Raw genomic sequence first — 17820 nt, 5'->3', positions numbered from 1 at the left:
ACAGTATCAGCCTCTGTTTTCTCTCTTTCTTCATAGCCATCATCTGTGAAACACTTCAGCGATTAAACATAGATTTCTTCAGTAGAGTTTTTATCTGAAAGCTCAGTATCTGTGTCCAGGCAGCCACAGGACTTTAAGTCATCCCCCACATCATGTTGAGGAAGGGCTCAGAGCTGATGAAAGGTGACAGAGAGGTCCTCCTCGATCTGGACTATGGGGGTGAAGCACAGACCACAGACAGCTATGGGAGTCTGCAGAATGGGAGCTTCATCCCACCAAGATATGTAAGCACTATTTTATTTATTTCCTCTCACACTGCAGCAGTATTTTCTTCCCTCATGTTGGAAACATGGAAAATAACTGCACATTCATTCACACAGCAGCCATTAATTACTCTGCCTCGTTCCGTCACACCTCATTGACCTCTCAGAGATGTTGCAGTGAATCTAGCAGCTTTTATTGTTGCTGTATCCTCCGGAGGACAACATGCTGTGAGGTGTGGTAAATCAAAAACGTCTTGCAGTGAGACATGGCTGTGCTGCACTGATACATTGTTCTCAATCATACTGTAAAAGGCTCAGTGATCATTTTCTGTCTCATCTTTCTGGACTCATTACTGTAAAGTGGAGGCTTTTATGATGCTGTGTAATTGCACAGGATTTTAATGTTAAACCTCATCAAAAGGAAATTAACCAGAGAGAAAAATGAGAAGAAGCTAGTCTTCTTGCTGCAGCTCTCACTTGTTTTTTATTAACAAATTTTCATGATAACTAAACTGCGGCTGCTTTCAGCTTTCAGCCGCTGCAGCTGACAAAGATATGGACGGTGATGATCCCATTTATGTTCACTGCAACACAAGAAGTAACCAGCCAGTTCCACAGCTCGGGAATTACTTCAGAGATGGAAGAACTAAAATTGGTAGGCATCGTCGGCAGTTTGTATTGAATTAACCGTCACAGGCTCAGTGATGGATGACCGTGTCTGTCCTTAATTTAACCCTCTGGCCCTTTGTGGTTGATCCTGGTTTAGACTTTGTTCTGGTTTGGGAGGTTCGCTCTCGGAGGAAGCGGCGAGGGAAAGGGAGGAGCGAGGGGACCGGTGAGGAGGGAGAGGCTGGGCCAACTGAGGAGAGCAGCAGGTCTGAGCGAAGGAAGGCACAGCTGGCACAGTGGAGGGAGAAGTTTGTCCAGAATCTGGAGAGTGCAGGATTACTCATGGAACAGGTCAGATTCAAGATGAATCATCTTATGAATAACTAGAAATATCTCCCCGTCATTAACAACTTCTCTGTGTTGCCTCTCTTCTCTTTAGGAGGAAACAGCAAATGAGAAGAAAACGATACATTTTCTGAAACTTAGTGCTCCCTGGGATGTGATGGTGTATTATGCTGAGGAACTCTGTCTGAGAGCTCCACTGCAGGTTAGCACAGCTGTTCTATTAAATATTTCTGACTATAATCCTTTAAGTTTTCATGACATCAAACCCCATTTTTGATACTAACTATGGCTGGATTTGTCCAGTAAAAGTTATTCAGTGTGTTTTTTGTCAGTAGTTCTGGGATAAGTTTTTCCACCACTTTGATCCAGGCTGAAATATCTCAACAATTTATGGATGGATTCATCATCTTCAGATAATGTGTATTCATGACTTTGGTCATCTCCTGCTTTTACTGTAACACCACCAGAAGGCTGAAGTTTTTGGTTTTCAGCTATTGGATGTTGGATGAACTGCCATGAAATCTACTACATACTGTATATGTGCTAATGAATTGTAATCACTTTGGTGATCTCTTAACTTTTCATTTAGTGTCGTTATGTCATTATGTTCCCATCGGCCTCAGCTGTACTTTGTGTTTAGTGCTGATTAGCAAATGTTTACATGCTACCATTTCATGCATTACAGATGGTACATGTTGCGTAGTATTGTCATTTTGAGTATTAACATGTTGAGTCTGCTGATATTAGCGTTTAACTCAAGCACCACTGTGCCTAAGTACAGCTTCATATAGCTGCTATCTACTGTAGATTCTTATTATCACATCAAACCCCAGTTTTTGGGATTCAGTCTGTACCCATGCACAAGAGATTCACAGGAAACAATGTATGCACACATTAGATGTGGATTTGAGGTCAAAAGAGGTGCAGATTAATTGAGTATTGCATCACTGACGGATTCACTTCTCGATGTGTTCAGTGGTTAATATACATCTCATTTTATATAAAATCCTCAGATGTTAATTACTAAAATGTGCTGCTCTGACAAAATTAAATTAGATTTTAAGGATTCTGACTTTATAAAGACAAGGATGATGAAATATTTTTAATCCTGAATCAGTGTGTGTTTGTCTCCCAGGCACAGCCACATCTGGACTTAAACACTTCTGCCCAGGTACTGAAGAGACTATGCATACCTAATGCAATGACAGAGTCAGTGCCAAACAGGCCACTGGACTATTACACATGTGCCTTTCGCAAGTCAAAGATGAGCAGGTGAGCTCTGGTTAACTTTGGTCAATAACACAATGAGCTCACATTGTATAGAAGTGAATAAAAGTGTCATTGTTTTTTCCAGATTCCTTGGCTGTGACGACCACGAAGCCTACTTCACTAATACACAGAGGCACCGTGTAGTGAGTAACAGGATTTCCTCTACAGAAAACTGCACATATTCAGTGTATTTCCTCAGATGAAGTGAGAGTTTGTGTTTTATTTTAGGTGTATGAGATTCTTGCCAGCACAGTTTATGGTAAAAGGAAGCGGGCTGAGGTTGGAGTGGACAGACTGATAAATGAAGGGGCGTACTCTGCAGCTTTCCCCCTGCATGAGGTCAGAAAGTATCTATCTGCTCTTTTAATCTAATGTCAGACCTGTGCTGTTTGCCCTTTCCAACCAGCTGCATGCTGTTTTGTTTCCGACAGGGCCCTTTCCAGCTTCCAAAGTTTGAGGTTCGTCCCGACGAGTTAAACCAGAGGCAGGTTCTTTACCAGTACTGGGCCCGCTGGTTCAAATGGTACAAGTACCAACCACTGGATCACATCAGGGAGTACTTTGGAGAGAAGATTGCACTCTACTTTGCCTGGCTGGGTAAATATAGATTTTATTTAGCATTTATATAAGAGGCTGCACATTTTACATTTTTAAAAATGGCTATGGTGTTTGGCAGTGAAATCCATTGTGGTCATGATAATAATAATGGTTTCTGTTATTTTTACCATTGAAGCTTCTTTTTATTGACCTGTTTATTTGTTTATTTTTCTTTTATTGTTATGTCATACACTGCCCTCCTCGCACCTCACACACCTCACTCCATAGATTACAGTACAAGTGTTTTTTGTTTTGTTTATTAAACTTTGCCGACAAACTATGTAAGAACAAGTTTGAGACAAGAAAACTCTCATCCTCAGCATGAGACACAGGTTTTCTTTGATGCCAACCTGACCTCTTCATCAAGGACATTCCAGCATTAATCAGCAGTGCAGCAGTGTGATTCCCCCTGCATCAACTGAGAGCTGCAGACTAATGGAGCTTTGTGTCTCTGCAGGTTTCTACACAGCCTGGCTGCTGCCGGCAGCAGTGGTTGGAACCCTGGTCTTCGTGTCTGGAGTCATGTCCATGGGTACCAACACACCAGCGTGAGTCCACACAATACACACAAAATACATGTTTATTTTCATAAGACAAAGAGCAATGGAGCATCGTACATTTAAAGGGGAGGGGTATTATTCAGCTCATGTATCAAGGTGTATTAGTTAAATCTTAATGTCGCCCTCATGGTCTATGTGTTAAGGCGGTTGAGCCCCCTTGTTTTGAGTCCAGCAAGGATCTTTGCTGCATGTCATTTTCCATACCTGTCTCTGCTCATTTCCACTCTCATCACTTCCCTCATTAAGTCATAAAATGCTAAAAAAAATTACATTAAAAAGGTTTAGTTGTCATCACCCTTGATGATGTACATCTGATGAGAATTCATGGCATTAAAATCTTTCATTTCTATTATCACCAAAACAAACAAAGAAATCCTGACATGATACACCAATTACTGTAAATAAGTGATGTGCTGTGTGGCAAAAACAACAGCAGTGGATTCCTGCAGGACATTACATTATACTCAGTCAATGCTGTGTCTAGACATTAGCCCATAAATACAAACTGTTACCTCTTAAGATGTTTGAACTGTCTCTCATTTTCTCCTTGCAGTCTTTATCAATGATATGTGTGCTCTTGTATCTGCACTGTGACAATGTGAAAAAACAAATAATGCAGTCTTGCTCTTGTCAATTAAAACTTGACTTCACAAGCAACAAAACACATCCTGACTCAGTTCAGTGTAGTCAGAGGTTTTTCTGCTGCAGTCTTATTTGGTCTGGTGTGACCAGTAGCTAAAGGCAGCTAATGTCAGCATCTTTAGATAAACCTACATTTTGCTTTGTAACTGACATTACTGTGTCAGTTTGCTGTCTTTGTAACTCTTGAATACATTAAATTGTCATATCACAGATAAATATAATAGTATATAGTACAATATACCTCATCATGTTTTGTTTGTGGTCTCATACAAGTCTCTCAGTCATGTCATGTAATGAGTGATGTCTTTATAACAACGATCGAGAGAATCTTGGGAAATGAAGGGAAACTCGTTATTTATTTATTTTCTCCTTTATCTGGGATGTTAAATAGACTTTGATTTTACAGTGTGTTCAGTGGTGAAACTAGTTCTCAGCAAGCAACAGCTAGTGAACCTCCCTCAGTCTGCTAAATTTGGTACCAGTGTTCATGCGCAGATCTATACCAAAACCTGGGCTTACAGACCAGATCTGGCATCCTGCACCATGGCTGATGTTCAGCTCTGAACTTAGCACATGGTCATGAGATTAGTATCGATCAACTCTTCTCACTCTCAGAAAGAGAGCGAATAAGTGAATTTCCCAAAATGTTTAGCCATTCCTGTAAGTGATGCCAGACTTGCCCAGAAATGAAAACTCCAATTTCTTCCAAATTATGTTAAACAAGCACAATTTTAGATGCAAATACATCAAAGCACAGTCTACTCTGCCTAAAAACAAACCCTATAATTATACAACCCACATGGGAGTATGCCTGTGCCCATTTTATTATATATTATTTATCACAGTGGGTTCTTCTCTACCTACACAGCACTGTGAGATGACTTCTCTCTGTGTACATCCTGATACTGCCTTACCTCCCGTTTAGTGTTTTCAGTCTGTTGGTTTCAGAGGATTCATGGCACCTTGAAGTAACAAGGGAGGTTAGAGAGGATGGAGGACAAGTCAATATCTTAGGAAAGAAAACAATCAGATCTCTCAGATTCATGAGCTTCATTAGTTCACACTGTAGATTAAAGCCATTGATTAGTGGAGAATGGATGGAGTGCAATCTTCAGCAACAATAAACTGCAGCTGTCTCATGTGATAATGTACAATTAGTGCAGAATAATCTCCCCATTACAATAAAGATAAAGGTTTCTCAGTGAGTCTGGGCTTTATTTATGCAGCAGATCCCAAGTGTAGTCATGGCTTTATGTGTTCTATTTTCTAACTCGTCCTGGATTCAGTATACCCTGGGTTTGTGTGCATGCAAAATCCATTACAGTTAATTCACCCAAGCCCTTAGCTCTCACATTCATAATCATGAATAAATATCTCTGTTTCTGTTTCTGTCACACTGATCGGCTGCCAGGGAAAAGTAACCCTGGTTTGAAAACAAGTTTTCTCAGGTGTAACTAATCTGTGTCTGTGTGTCTGTGAACAGTAAGGAAATTTGCACCAGTGGAGCCACTTATCTGATGTGTCCTCTGTGTAATACATGTAAGGCGTGGAACATGTCTGAGATCTGCACCATGGCAAAGGTAAAGAACCTTCCAGACATTTCACTGGCAAACAAATCAGTTTATAGTTACAATGCAAACAGACAGAGAAGTGATGTTTGTTTCTAAAAGTGTGTACTGTACCTGTCTGTGTTGCAGCTGGGCTACTTATTTGACCACCCAGGGACAGTCCTGTTCAGTGTGTTCATGTCCTTCTGGGCTGTAACCTTTCTAGAGTACTGGAAGAGAAAGATGGCAACCCTGGCCCATCACTGGGACTGCATGGACTTCCATGAAGAAGAGGTCTCATAGTCCCTCCTCTCTTTGTTGCTTTCAGTATGAGTATGGCGACACTGGTCTCAACAGTATCTAACTGCAGACATCAGGTCTGGAGACCTCAGGTCTGCAAGCCCATGGGTAGAGACTTTTTCATAGGAAGAAGAAGAAAAAAAATTTTCCAAGATTTAACAATGTTCCACACAGGACTGTATACAACTTAACACCAACAAGGGGCAACCCTGAGAGTTAGCTCAGTATTTTTTCTCATGGAGTGTTGTGTTAAATATATATTAATTCACCAAATAAAGACAAGGATAAAGTGCTTGACATTAGGTAAAGTGTAGGTGATGTTAGCCCATTGGAGAATGTAGGATACTGTAAATCCAGGCTAAAAACTAAGTCGCACATCTCACCTCTGAGGAACCTACTTTCTATCCACTGGTCTGCAGACTGGGGGTCTGGAGACCTGATGTCTGCAGCTGGACTGCTTTCAGCGAACCAGTAAAGAGTGAGTCCATTGAGGCTGATGTGATCATTGTGTTCCTTCAGGAACGTCCTCGGCCAGAGTTTGCAGCCATGGCACCAACTATGGAGCAAAATCCAGTGACTGGGGTCAAAGAGCCCTACTTTCCAGAGAAGACCAGGCTGTCCCGCATGTTCACTGGCTCCATGGTCATCATCATGATGGTGAGACACTGTTTAAAAATGTTTTAAAGACAGCTACTCAGCTGAACTTCAGGTGTATCAGTTTACAGTAGCATTACTGTAAATGAAGTATTTGGGATAGCAGATAGTTTTTTCTTTGTCTCCATTGTCAGGCTTTTGTACATTTGTATTGTAAGAGTAGATCAATATATAGATTTTGGTGGTGTCAGCAATTATTTGCGCCAGTCTGACATTGGCTAGTCAGTATCTGATGAATACAATGCAACTTGTTTGATTTGATTAATTATTCACATATGATGATGTGATACTAAAACAACATCCTGATCAGCTCACACACACAGTGTGTGTGTGTGTGTGTGTGTGTGTGTGTGTGTGTGTGTGTCTGTTCTCCTTTTCTTATTCTTATAATCAATCTCAGGATACTTGGCTCTAGTGAAGAGTCTCAGTGTCTTTTCAGCTTTTACTCCTGAGATTCTGAAGAGAAAAGAGGTGGGGTTTACACCTTTGTGCTATTCCACTGAATCCTACAGTGGTAACTGAACCCAGCTCTAATAATGAATCCAGGTCATCTGCCCACAGGGCTCGATATGATCTGATAATCTGACTCATGCACTGTATGCTCTATCCAAGATCAACTTCTACTGGAACAGAGATCTGAGGATCAGTTTTCCTCCACCTCTGACAATAGTGACAGAGGTGGAAAAATGAAAATGCTGCTGTGGCACCAACACACATGGCCTGTAAGGACTAACTGCACTGAACAGTATCTGTGATCATTGATCTAGGAAACAATCCAAGAAGAGTTGACTGAAGTTAAAGCCTCCAGTCAGGAAGCTTTTACTTTTACACTGTTGAAAAAGAGGAAAGGAACTGATTCCTGCTGAAATGATCAGTTACTACATACAATCTAAATAATACAATATTTCTATGCAGAGTAATTTCTTTTCCCAGTTCAGAAAACTGTGAAAACACCAGTTTATTGTGAATTGTCCTAATTAAGATTTCACATTCAAAGAATGAATTTGGCTGCAAATGAATTTATAGACATCTTCTGGTCTGGTGTGTTTCTGTGCTTGTGAGAAGCTTCAACATGAGAGAGGAGAGAGTTGTCTGATAAACAGGATCTGTTATCAGACAGGCAAACACGGAAGTACAAGATGCTGCCTCATAAAACCAACTCCTCAAAGGCAGGGGCCTCCTCTAGCAGGACAATGCTCCCACCACACCAAAAAAACTGCTCAGAAATGTCTCGAGGAACACGACAAAGAGCCCAAGGTGTTGACCTGGCCTCCAAACTCCCCAGATCCCAGTCTGATCCAGCCTAATATTGTGTAGGCTCACCTCAACCTCTAGGGGTGTCCCAGGATCCTTTGGGTCCTGTGGGTTGTGGGGTGGTATCTCCATGGATCTGGCTTGTTCTAGCTTGCTGGATCTGATTGGGATCCAAAGGTTTCCCAGCCGAACATTGTATTGTAACGAAATGATCAATGTTATTCACTTCATCTGTCAGTGGTGTTAATGTTGTGGCTGATCGGTGTAAAACTACCAGTGGTGTGCACCTTCTGAACCTCATGAAGAACTGCTTCATCGTGGTGTTACTTTGGTGTTTATTTCCCTGTGTGTCTCCCCTCAGCTGTGTGTGGTGATGATCTTCCTGGTGACAGTGGTCATGTGCCGTGGGATCATCAGCGTGATGATGTTCCACACTGGAAGCCCTGTCCTGCGTACAGAGGTATAACAAACCTACACAGGATGTCTACTGTGGATGTGTGGATTAAATTCTCTCTATTTAAAATGTTTTAAATGATGTATTTGATATTTTGCATGTTGTTTTGAAGTCAGCCTTGTTCTTGTAATAATTGCTACATGCATAGACTGTGCTGCAGGTCTGTGTGTGACTCTGACAACCCAGCTGTCTGTGAGTGAGTGTGTGTGTGTGTATAGTGTACATCCATACATGTGTGTGACTTCCTCCTCAGGCAGGGACCATTGCCAATATCTCCAGCAGTATTGTGAATCTGGGCCTCATCCTGTTGATGGGCCGGGTCTACACTGCATTAGCTGAGCAGCTCACTAAATGGGGTAAGAATCAATACTGCTCTCTAACACCTCAAACCTCAACACTGTGTATTGATATCAGCCTCTCACTGGATGTCCACTAACTAAAAGCCCAGACTCCTCACAGAGCAGCCTTGAATTTGATCCCATCATCTGAGGTAAAAATAGTCTTTCAGTAAGAGCAACAAAAACACAGAGGATCAGACAGGTTTTAAAGTAAACCCAGAGGTTAGCTAAACATAATCAGAGGAGAAAACAAAGGCAAACAGAAGAATTATTCTTATGGGTTTAATGTTTTTAACTCTGTGCTCCTGTTTTCTTTGCGGCAGAGATGCACAGAACACAAACCCAGTACGACAACGCCTTCATCTTTAAGGTGTTCATCTTCCAGTTTGTCAACTTCTATTCATCTCCTTTCTATGTGGCTTTCTTTAAAGGAAGGTGAGACATGAGTCATTCTCAACAGACACACAGAAATGATTAAGAAAGTAAGAAATTTTTGACCAATAAGATTTTATCTGTCTTACTTTTCCCTGTGTACAGGTTTGTGGGTTATCCCACCAACTATGGCACCTTGTTTGGGATGAGAAATGAAGATGTGAGTCTTTTCTTCTGCTTTAGGATAATCTCTAATTTCATAATAAATATCACAGGAAGATTTTACAGATCCTGCTGTTGGTTTTTATCAAATCAGGAAAAAGAAAGCTTCATGCTCCACTTTCATATGTGCGTGTGTCTGTGTGTTATTGTGTTGCAGTGTGGTCCTGGAGGTTGTCTCATTGAACTGGCTGAACAACTCTTCATCATCATGGTCGGAAAACAACTCATCAACAACGTTCAGGAGTTCATTATCCCGTATGTTTCCATCTGACTGATGTAATAGTATGGCTTTTCTGAGAGATCAAACTGATCCACACATCTACTGAAAATATTATGTTGTCTGTTTCCAACATGACAGCCTGAGAGGTATCAGATCTTATAAAGATTAGAATAAGAATAATATCAGTATGTACAAATTTGATTACACCTGTGATTCCCAGTTAAGACTAACTGCATGAACAAGCTCCTGAAATAACCTGTGAACACCATGGCTTCTCAGCTTTAGCCTGGGTTGTGTCTAATGCAACATGGCTCCACGTGGTAAAGAAACCAGATTGTTAGACTTCATAAAGATGGAGAGAAAAGAGTACAAAGAAAAAAAAAGTAAATAGAAACATACAGATTGTTAGACTTACATGAAAGATGGGAGAGAGTACAAGAGTATCAGTAGGCTACTGAACATGAAGGCAACCCCGATGATCTGACCAAATATATCCCCAGACCTGAATCCAATATAACACTTTTAAAAATATTTTTAAGTAGAAGGAAGAGTAACAAAACCCCTCCAGAAAAAAGAAGCTGAGAAGAATCAGAGGATCAAAAGAGTTTGGCTAAAAACAAATAAAGATAGTATTTATAATGATTTAATGTATCAGTGATGTTAACCAGGGGTGGAGCTGGTTATGTTGTGTACTGTATCTACAGGGTATTATCAAATGTTGCATTAGACTCAGCATCCTGATTGCAGCTGTTTCTTTGGTGCAGTAACACTCACCATAAGACCTCTGCAGCATCTGCACAGTGTGTGTGTGTGTGTGTGTGTGTGTGTGTGTGTGTGTGTGTGTGTGTGTGTGTGTGTGTGTGTGTGTGTGTCCAGACTCAGACCAGACAACAGAGCAGAATCATTGTTGCAGAGGGCTGCAGTAAACAAGCAGATAGTCAGGTAGATACTCTCCATTGAGGTTTGACCACTACTGATGATGAAATGTAGCATTTCCTTCATTTTGTTGGAAAGAGTAGAAAGGAGTAGAAAGAAAAGCTTCTCAACTCTGACAGCAAACACAGCTGCTGACATTACAAATCATCAGACACTGACAGCAGAGTGGAAACCTCTTGGAAAAACAGATAACAGATGTGAGATGGTCCATTCATTTTCCTCTTCTTATCATGTTGTTTAAACTCAGATCACACCGAGTTTGATACTGCATTAGCGCCATCTTTGATTCAGGTTTTTTCTTTAGCCTCTTGCAAGGCATTATGGGTAGCTTTTGATAGCAGATACCATTTTTGTATTGGGATATGACGTGTTGTACATGAACTGCAATGAGCAGGGAGAAAACACTGCAGTGTATACTGTACGTAACATTGATTCAGTGATTGTAGCTGAGTGTGTGAGTGTGCAGTCAGGTTTGGTCTGCTTGTCAGAGTGGATTCCAGATACTTTTTTTCTATAATGCAGCTGCATCCAAATTTAGGGCCCAAATCCTCTGAGGAACACGGCCCACAGGGTTTATCCTGTTGACTACCCACAGGCTTAATCTAACCCTGACACTGGCAGGGCTTCCTCTGGGTGGTGGCATCTTCTTCTTTGGATCAGCACACGTGTTCCAGTTGTCCTTCTTGTCCATATCAGAGAGGATTGATGCCACTGAAAAGAAGAAAAGAACATATTTTAAATGAAAAGTGTTAAGCACTCTGTGATCTGTGTCACACCAGATTTAACTTTAATAGTTGATGACAGCTGCGATGGATGTGGCTTCTCTTGTTTGTTTCTCCCGGGGATTGGAGATGGTAGACAGAGTCATTGTCTCAGTATGAGAAAAGGTCAACATGTGCATTGAGTTTTGGGGCAGATATGTGTCGCAGTAATACAAGACACATATCTGCCCCAAGTAATGAAGAATGAAGATCCCAGTTGCAAAGCCATACTGGAACCATCTGCAGCTGAAGATTTATGGTTTGTAATCACAGTACACACAACAGTGTTGTTTTGTGGATGAGCCTGAGGTCTGACCTCACTGTGTTGAATGTGAAATCTCCACTGTTTTCATGTTTATTTTACAATGAGTATTCTCTGTCTTTCTCTGCTCTGACAGTAAAGTGAAGGCCTGGCGCCAGAAGAGAACTTTGGCCAAGGTGCTGGGGGGTAAGGCATCCCATGAGCCACGGCGGTGGGAAGAAGACTACCAGCTGGTGGAGTGTGAAGGCCTCTTTGAGGAGTACCTGGAGATGGGTGAGTACCTGCAACTGAAGCTCAAGCATGTCATGTCACCATCTACCGTGTTCAACTGCACAAACAAAAAATGATTCCTGCACCGCAGTGCTCCAGTTCGGGTTCATCACCATCTTCGTGGCGGCGTTCCCCCTCGCTCCGCTCTTCGCTCTCCTCAATAACTGGGTGGAAGTCCGTCTGGACGCCCACAAGTTTGTATGCGAGTATCGGCGGCCGGTAGCTGAGCGCGCCCAGAACATTGGAGTCTGGTTCAACATACTGGAGGCCCTGTCACATCTGTCCGTCATCGCCAATGTGAGTCGGCTGATAACAGCAACATCACGAGACATCATCATCATAATGTCTTCTCTGTAACACTCTATTTTTTGCTCCTTCAGGCTTTTCTAATCGCCTTCACATCAGACTTTTTACCTCGTCTCCTCTACCAGTACAAGTTTGATAATGAACTCAATGGATACGTCAACTTCACCTTGGCTTACGCCCCGATTAACTACACTGAGTACCCCATGTGCAGGTATGCTGTATGCTGATTGTCTGAATCTGAGAGTGGTTTGAAACTCCACAGTTTGTCTCTCAAATGTTTCGTTTCATACGACTATTATCAAAATCCTTGAAAAGTTTCAGTGTCAGTTTTCATCCTGCTGACTTCAGATCATAAACTCAACCAACAGAGGGTAGTGTTACTGATGTTTAACTCTTTGCTCAGTTTGTTCTGCTGCATATCACACACACCAACCATTACACAATAAGTTCTGCGGTAATTGTGTTTTTTTTTCTTTCAGGTATAAAGCATACAGAGACAACAATGGAAGCTACACATTATTCTACTGGGAGCTCTTGGCTGTCAGACTTGGTTTTATCATTGCTTTTGAGGTATGAAGCAGCTGTTTTCTTTTGTCTGTTTCAGTGACTTTAATTCTTCAATTTTATTCATTTTATCTTTCACCCACATCTCTATCAGCAGTTACAGCTCTGTCTCCAGGTGTCTACTTGAACTTCATATGGCCCTCTCTTAGTGTATGTTTTAGTTTATCCAGAAAAAAGATTGGAAATTTATTCCAGACAGGGAGAGTTTGAAATTAATGAAATTACACAAGGGATTGGGAAGAGTTCCAGAAAAGTAATAAAACAGAGGAATCCTGAGCTTGAGATGCAGGAAATCATTTAGAAGTGCTGCATCTGCTGGTAAAGGTGAGAAGAGGCTGAAAGCTCAGGAAGAAATCTACACAGCAGAATTTGAGTTAATTTTTTTTTTTTTTTTTGTCAGAATACAAAAATGGTCAGGGTTGCCTTCAGGCTCAAATACAAAATGTTGCTTCCTGCGTCCTCATATGTGATGTCCAACCACTCATATAAACACCATTCAAACTTCAGATATTGTGACTGGACAGGCATTTTTCTTCAGTCTAATGTGCAGGTCAGATGTCTTGCTCTCTTCACGTCTCTCCTCCTCCAGCATGTAGTGTTCTTCGTGCTGCGAGCCATCGACTGGCTCGTACCTGATGTCCCAGAATCCCTGGAGCTGAAGATCAAGAGGGAGCGCTACCTGGCCAAGCAAGCTCTAGCTGAGAACCAGGAGGCCCTGCTGGTGAGTCGAGGCCAAGGGGCCGCCCCTGCCACTCCAGGCACCTCCAGCCCAGGTCAGTAGAACATGGGACACACACACACACGACTCAGTGCAACACACACCAATTCATAAAACCTGACACTCCAGTTATGTAATAAAATATTTTAGAACAAGTAATCCACAGACCTCACTGTGTTGCTGTCTCTGTTTATAGTTTGTGACACTAAATATAAATAAAATAAATACCAGAATAACATCATGAATATTCTGCAGTATGTTGTTGTCTCTATTGTTCAGTGCATCAACAGTGTTCACAGGTTACATACAGTGTTAAACCTGTCACTCAGACTGTTGATTCTCATAAATAGATTCCTCATTTTAAAGGCTTTTAAAAGCTCAACCACCCACCTCCACACCTCCACAGAGCACCTGCGGCTCCACTAGCTGTCATTAACCTGCTCCAGTGCACGCAACATGGTCATTAAAACTAATCTGGGATCAGAGCCAAATATATCAGTGTCAGATCAATTTGATGACATCCACAAGCTGATGTCTGGTGTCTTTTGGCAGAGTTTATTATTTCCTCTGTCAGCATGGCTCTTGATGTTTAACTTAAAGGTTTGACAGAGACAATTTCACGGGGGAAGAAAAGAAAAGAAAATCATTATATCCGATCAGGAAGTAAACAGGAAGTCAGCAGCAGAGCAGTTGAAATACAGTTTCTGTCCAAGTTTATATTTTGCACCAGAGGTTCACAGCCTGTTACATTAATAGAGTGTATATTCATCCTCATCTGTGTGTGTGTCCCTGTGTTCTGACCCATGCTGTTGTCATGTGTCTCGTGTAGTGAATGTTGCTGGATGAGGACAGGTGAGTACGACACAACTACACACAAGTAAGTAAATGACATTCTCAAAAAGGAGGTCATGATTACAGAACTGATCGAAATAAAATGAACTCCAGTTTATGAATTAGTTTTAAGTACATTAAGCACCACAGTACAGTTACATCTACCACCATCTCCTGCTACAACATCTAAAGTCATATTTAACTTTTCAACAGAAGAGGGAACAGAATTCACACCAGGGATTATAGTTACAGATGTTATTTATTTATTATAGAGCTTTTGTCGGTGGGCTAAACGTTTATATGTCCCCCTCTCCCCTCTCTCCCTCTCTTTGTTATGGAGCTAGTTGTTGTTACTGAGGAGAGGATGTTGTAGCTGCTCAACTATAGAGCTGGGTGATAATGGTGTGAATAGGAATAGGAATTTATTTCAGACATTGCAAATTATGCAAAATTAGAAGTAAAATAATTGATGTTCATGATTAATTGATTAATTGATGTTTGTAATTAACTGAGTTCCACTGTTATCACCTACAGCTCTTCAAATGTGTTATAAAACATCCTTCCATATCTCCGTTTGTTACAGTTTTATTTGGAAATAATTTATTTGGAGGCATAATTCTGTAATGTGACACAATATTATATTATTATTACATTATGATGTCACTCAAAGTTGGTAAATGATAATACTGAATTGTCACAGAGCACCATTCTCAACATAAACTACAGCCTCATCAGTGTGTGAGTTAACTATGGAGCTGGAGTCAGGACATCGTTAGCGTAGCACAAAGATTGGAGGGAGCTAACGTGGTTCTGTCCTAAGTCACAAAAACAAGCTCACCAACACTGACTAAAAGATTTTATCTTGTTTCTTTGTCTTTCACATGGACGGAAATGTAATAGACTTATACGTCTCTCAGGCTACATCACAGTCAGTGAGCACAGGCTTTGGTTTTATGTACAGTTATACTAAATCTGCACCTGGCTGCTGTATATAAAGAAATATTTACATCATGTAACCAAAACCCTAAAAACCACTGACTGTCGTATCGATCTTCTTGTCTAACTCCTCACCAGCGAGCAAATAAGCATATGGCCTGAAATGTTAAACTATTCCTTTAATCCCTAAAGTAAACTGAAATGTGATTATAACTCTTTATGTTTGTTGAATAAAAGGCTGCAGTCAGCAGCCTGTTAGCTTTTAGCACAATGACTGGAAACAGAGAACAGTAACTTTCTGGAGTCTTTGCAGGTTGTCTGTCAAGAAAATGCCACAAAAGTCAAGAAATAGTCCATAACTTGTTACTAACTTAGTAAACTTCAGAGATGTTGGCGTATGGATTTTGTGATCTTTAAACAGAACCAGGTTATCTGTTCCCCTCTATTTCCAGTCTTTATGCTAAGCTAACACACTGTGACTCCAGCTTCTTACCTAACACACAGACATGAGATTGACATTGATTCTAATCTCATTCTTGGAAAGAACATAAATAAACAAACTGTATTTCCCAAAACATCTTAAACCACATGGTAGCTGCGGTAATGTGTTTTATTGCCAGTGTCACTTTTATGACCAGTGTGTGCCACAGGAATACAGTACAGTGGCAGCAGGTCATAATTCAGCAGCATGTTGCAGCAGAGATTGTATGTGTCAGCTTTTTTTTCTAACACCATACCTCTTACAGTTGTTAGTCTGACAGAACTAATTCTCTCCTCTGTCTCTCTGCTCCCTCCTCATTCCTTCCATGTCCAAACCCAACTGCACTGCTTCCCCTGAAGCAAGCAACACGTCCTTTGGAAACATGAGTTAGGACTCTACCGTGGAGAAGGAGTGGTGGGAGATAATATTGGAGGAATCAGAGACACTCCTTTGCGTCTGGGATAACATCAACTGAACTTTTTACCTGAGAGGAGGACTGTTAAGGAGCTGGGATTCTTATGTAACGGAGGCTGATCTCACCCAAAACTCAGTTTACCCACCTTTTCATTTGAGGAACATTTTCAGACAGAATCACGACTTACACTCACTCTAGGCCTGTACAAGTTACATCCTCACAATCTGTCTTTGATGCAGAGAGGTCACTCAACTTCTTTATCCACACTGGGCGCTGAGCTACAGCAGCTGGGCTTCAGCCTGATCTGACTAAAGCTTCTTAAAAAATGTGATTTATACAAACTGTATCACGGTGAATGCTGTAATGATAAATTGATCTTACATGTTTTTAACACTGAGGGGGCTGTTCACTGGGGGGCAGTATAGCAGAGGCTGAGGTGTCCTGACTTTTGGTGTGGGTCAAAAAAATCCCATAATGCAGCTAAAGGTTTGATTCATTTTCTGCACAAAAAACTCCAACTGTGTTAGAAAATATCTGCTTCTTTCAGTTAAAAGATACAAAGATTTAAGTCTGTGTAGATCAAAATGTTAACAATGACCTTTTTAGAAAAGTGATAAATGACAAATTCACTTTCAATTCTGCATCAGTGTTAGATGAATGTGGTAACTATGGTGCCATGTTTTGTTCACAAATGCAACAATGAAGTGTTTGAATTCACTGCAGGTCTAACTGGGTTCTTTTCCATAGCAACAAAGGCCGAGGCTTATGGGTATTGTAGTATTTAGAAACTTCTGCCATGCCAAAGTTATGGAAAAGAAACAGGATTTCTTAGAAACAAAGTTGAAATGATTAAAACTGATGACCACAACATAAACCTGTAGTATCATCACATGATCAAAGAGCTTCCTGTGTTTCTGTGTTGAAGAACATAAAAACAAATATTTTCATTGGGAATTTACAGGAGGGAAAATCCTTCTGGAACCAACCACCGCTCCCACTTGATTATCAGCAACTTGATTAGACTTTCCCTGTCTGGTGTCTTTCAAGCTTCACACCTCCAGTCTCTCTCAAAGGTTTGTAGTCCCTGTTTATGTGACTGAGCTGCTCCAGAGCAAAAGGTGATATTAAACAACAGGCTGAAGAGTCTTCAACACAATGACTAAACTGATCTGCTTGTGTAAAATCGGCAGATTGCTCCTTTAATTATAAGGATAAATTGTTTTTTTTTTTTTCTTATGATGACACTGACCTGAGGTTAAAGTACATCTTCTTCTTACAATGAGCTGATACTGTAAATTGCCAAACAATGTGTTTTTAGGCTGTGATTGTGAGCTGAAAACACTGCTATTATTACAAAGATTATCTGTTGTCTTCACCATGGGATAAAAAACACCTGCAGAAAAAAACACAGTTTGTTCATGCAATACACATATCCTGTCCACGTTTACTGTCCATGAATGCTGAGCATGTCTTTTTACATGAATCTGCACAGTGTTGGAGGATTTCAGAGAGCTGCTCATGTACAAAACTGTAAACAGGAGTGAATCAGAGCCTCGATACAGGGCATATTTTGTGTGTGAGCTTTTTAGACCAAAATAAATCTAGTTTAATGAATGCAGATGCCTCCTCAGCACAGGACTGTGAAATGCTGATGTGTAAGTGGGGAGATACTGTACTCACTGTGCTGAAGGGAT

At 40.9% G+C, this 17820-nt stretch overlaps 1 protein-coding gene across 4 annotated transcripts in view; it reads left to right on the top strand.

The window, feature by feature from the left end:
• The window catches only part of ano11 (anoctamin 11), a 21258-nt gene extending 3438 nt beyond the window's left edge, over window positions 1-17820 (top strand). Inside the window, exons 3-26 of one of the 4 annotated variants that reach the window (XM_018675173.2) lie at window positions 120-284; window positions 792-918; window positions 1030-1223; window positions 1312-1419; window positions 2353-2489; window positions 2572-2629; window positions 2715-2825; window positions 2918-3083; window positions 3541-3631; window positions 5769-5865; window positions 5983-6126; window positions 6652-6789; window positions 8402-8500; window positions 8748-8850; window positions 9156-9267; window positions 9370-9424; window positions 9584-9681; window positions 11742-11878; window positions 11967-12172; window positions 12256-12392; window positions 12661-12751; window positions 13335-13518; window positions 14293-14340; window positions 16071-17812. In XM_018675173.2, the coding sequence (XP_018530689.1) occupies window positions 153-284; window positions 792-918; window positions 1030-1223; window positions 1312-1419; window positions 2353-2489; window positions 2572-2629; window positions 2715-2825; window positions 2918-3083; window positions 3541-3631; window positions 5769-5865; window positions 5983-6126; window positions 6652-6789; window positions 8402-8500; window positions 8748-8850; window positions 9156-9267; window positions 9370-9424; window positions 9584-9681; window positions 11742-11878; window positions 11967-12172; window positions 12256-12392; window positions 12661-12751; window positions 13335-13518; window positions 14293-14309 (2742 nt within the window). In that variant the 5' untranslated portion in view covers window positions 120-152 and the 3' untranslated portion in view covers window positions 14310-14340; window positions 16071-17812. Of the gene's footprint in view, window positions 1-119; window positions 285-791; window positions 919-1029; window positions 1224-1311; window positions 1420-2352; window positions 2490-2571; window positions 2630-2714; window positions 2826-2917; window positions 3084-3540; window positions 3632-5768; window positions 5866-5982; window positions 6127-6651; window positions 6790-8401; window positions 8501-8747; window positions 8851-9155; window positions 9268-9369; window positions 9425-9583; window positions 9682-11741; window positions 11879-11966; window positions 12173-12255; window positions 12393-12660; window positions 12752-13334; window positions 13519-14292 lie in introns of all 4 variants that reach the window. The other 3 variants (XM_018675172.2, XM_051071075.1, XM_051071074.1) reach the window with 3 other exon arrangements.

The sequence above is a fragment of the Lates calcarifer genome, linkage group LG6 (assembly GCF_001640805.2).
Source record: "Lates calcarifer isolate ASB-BC8 linkage group LG6, TLL_Latcal_v3, whole genome shotgun sequence".
Lineage (NCBI taxonomy): Eukaryota > Metazoa > Chordata > Actinopteri > Centropomidae > Lates > Lates calcarifer.
This window is presented reverse-complemented; position numbering and strand designations above follow the sequence as displayed.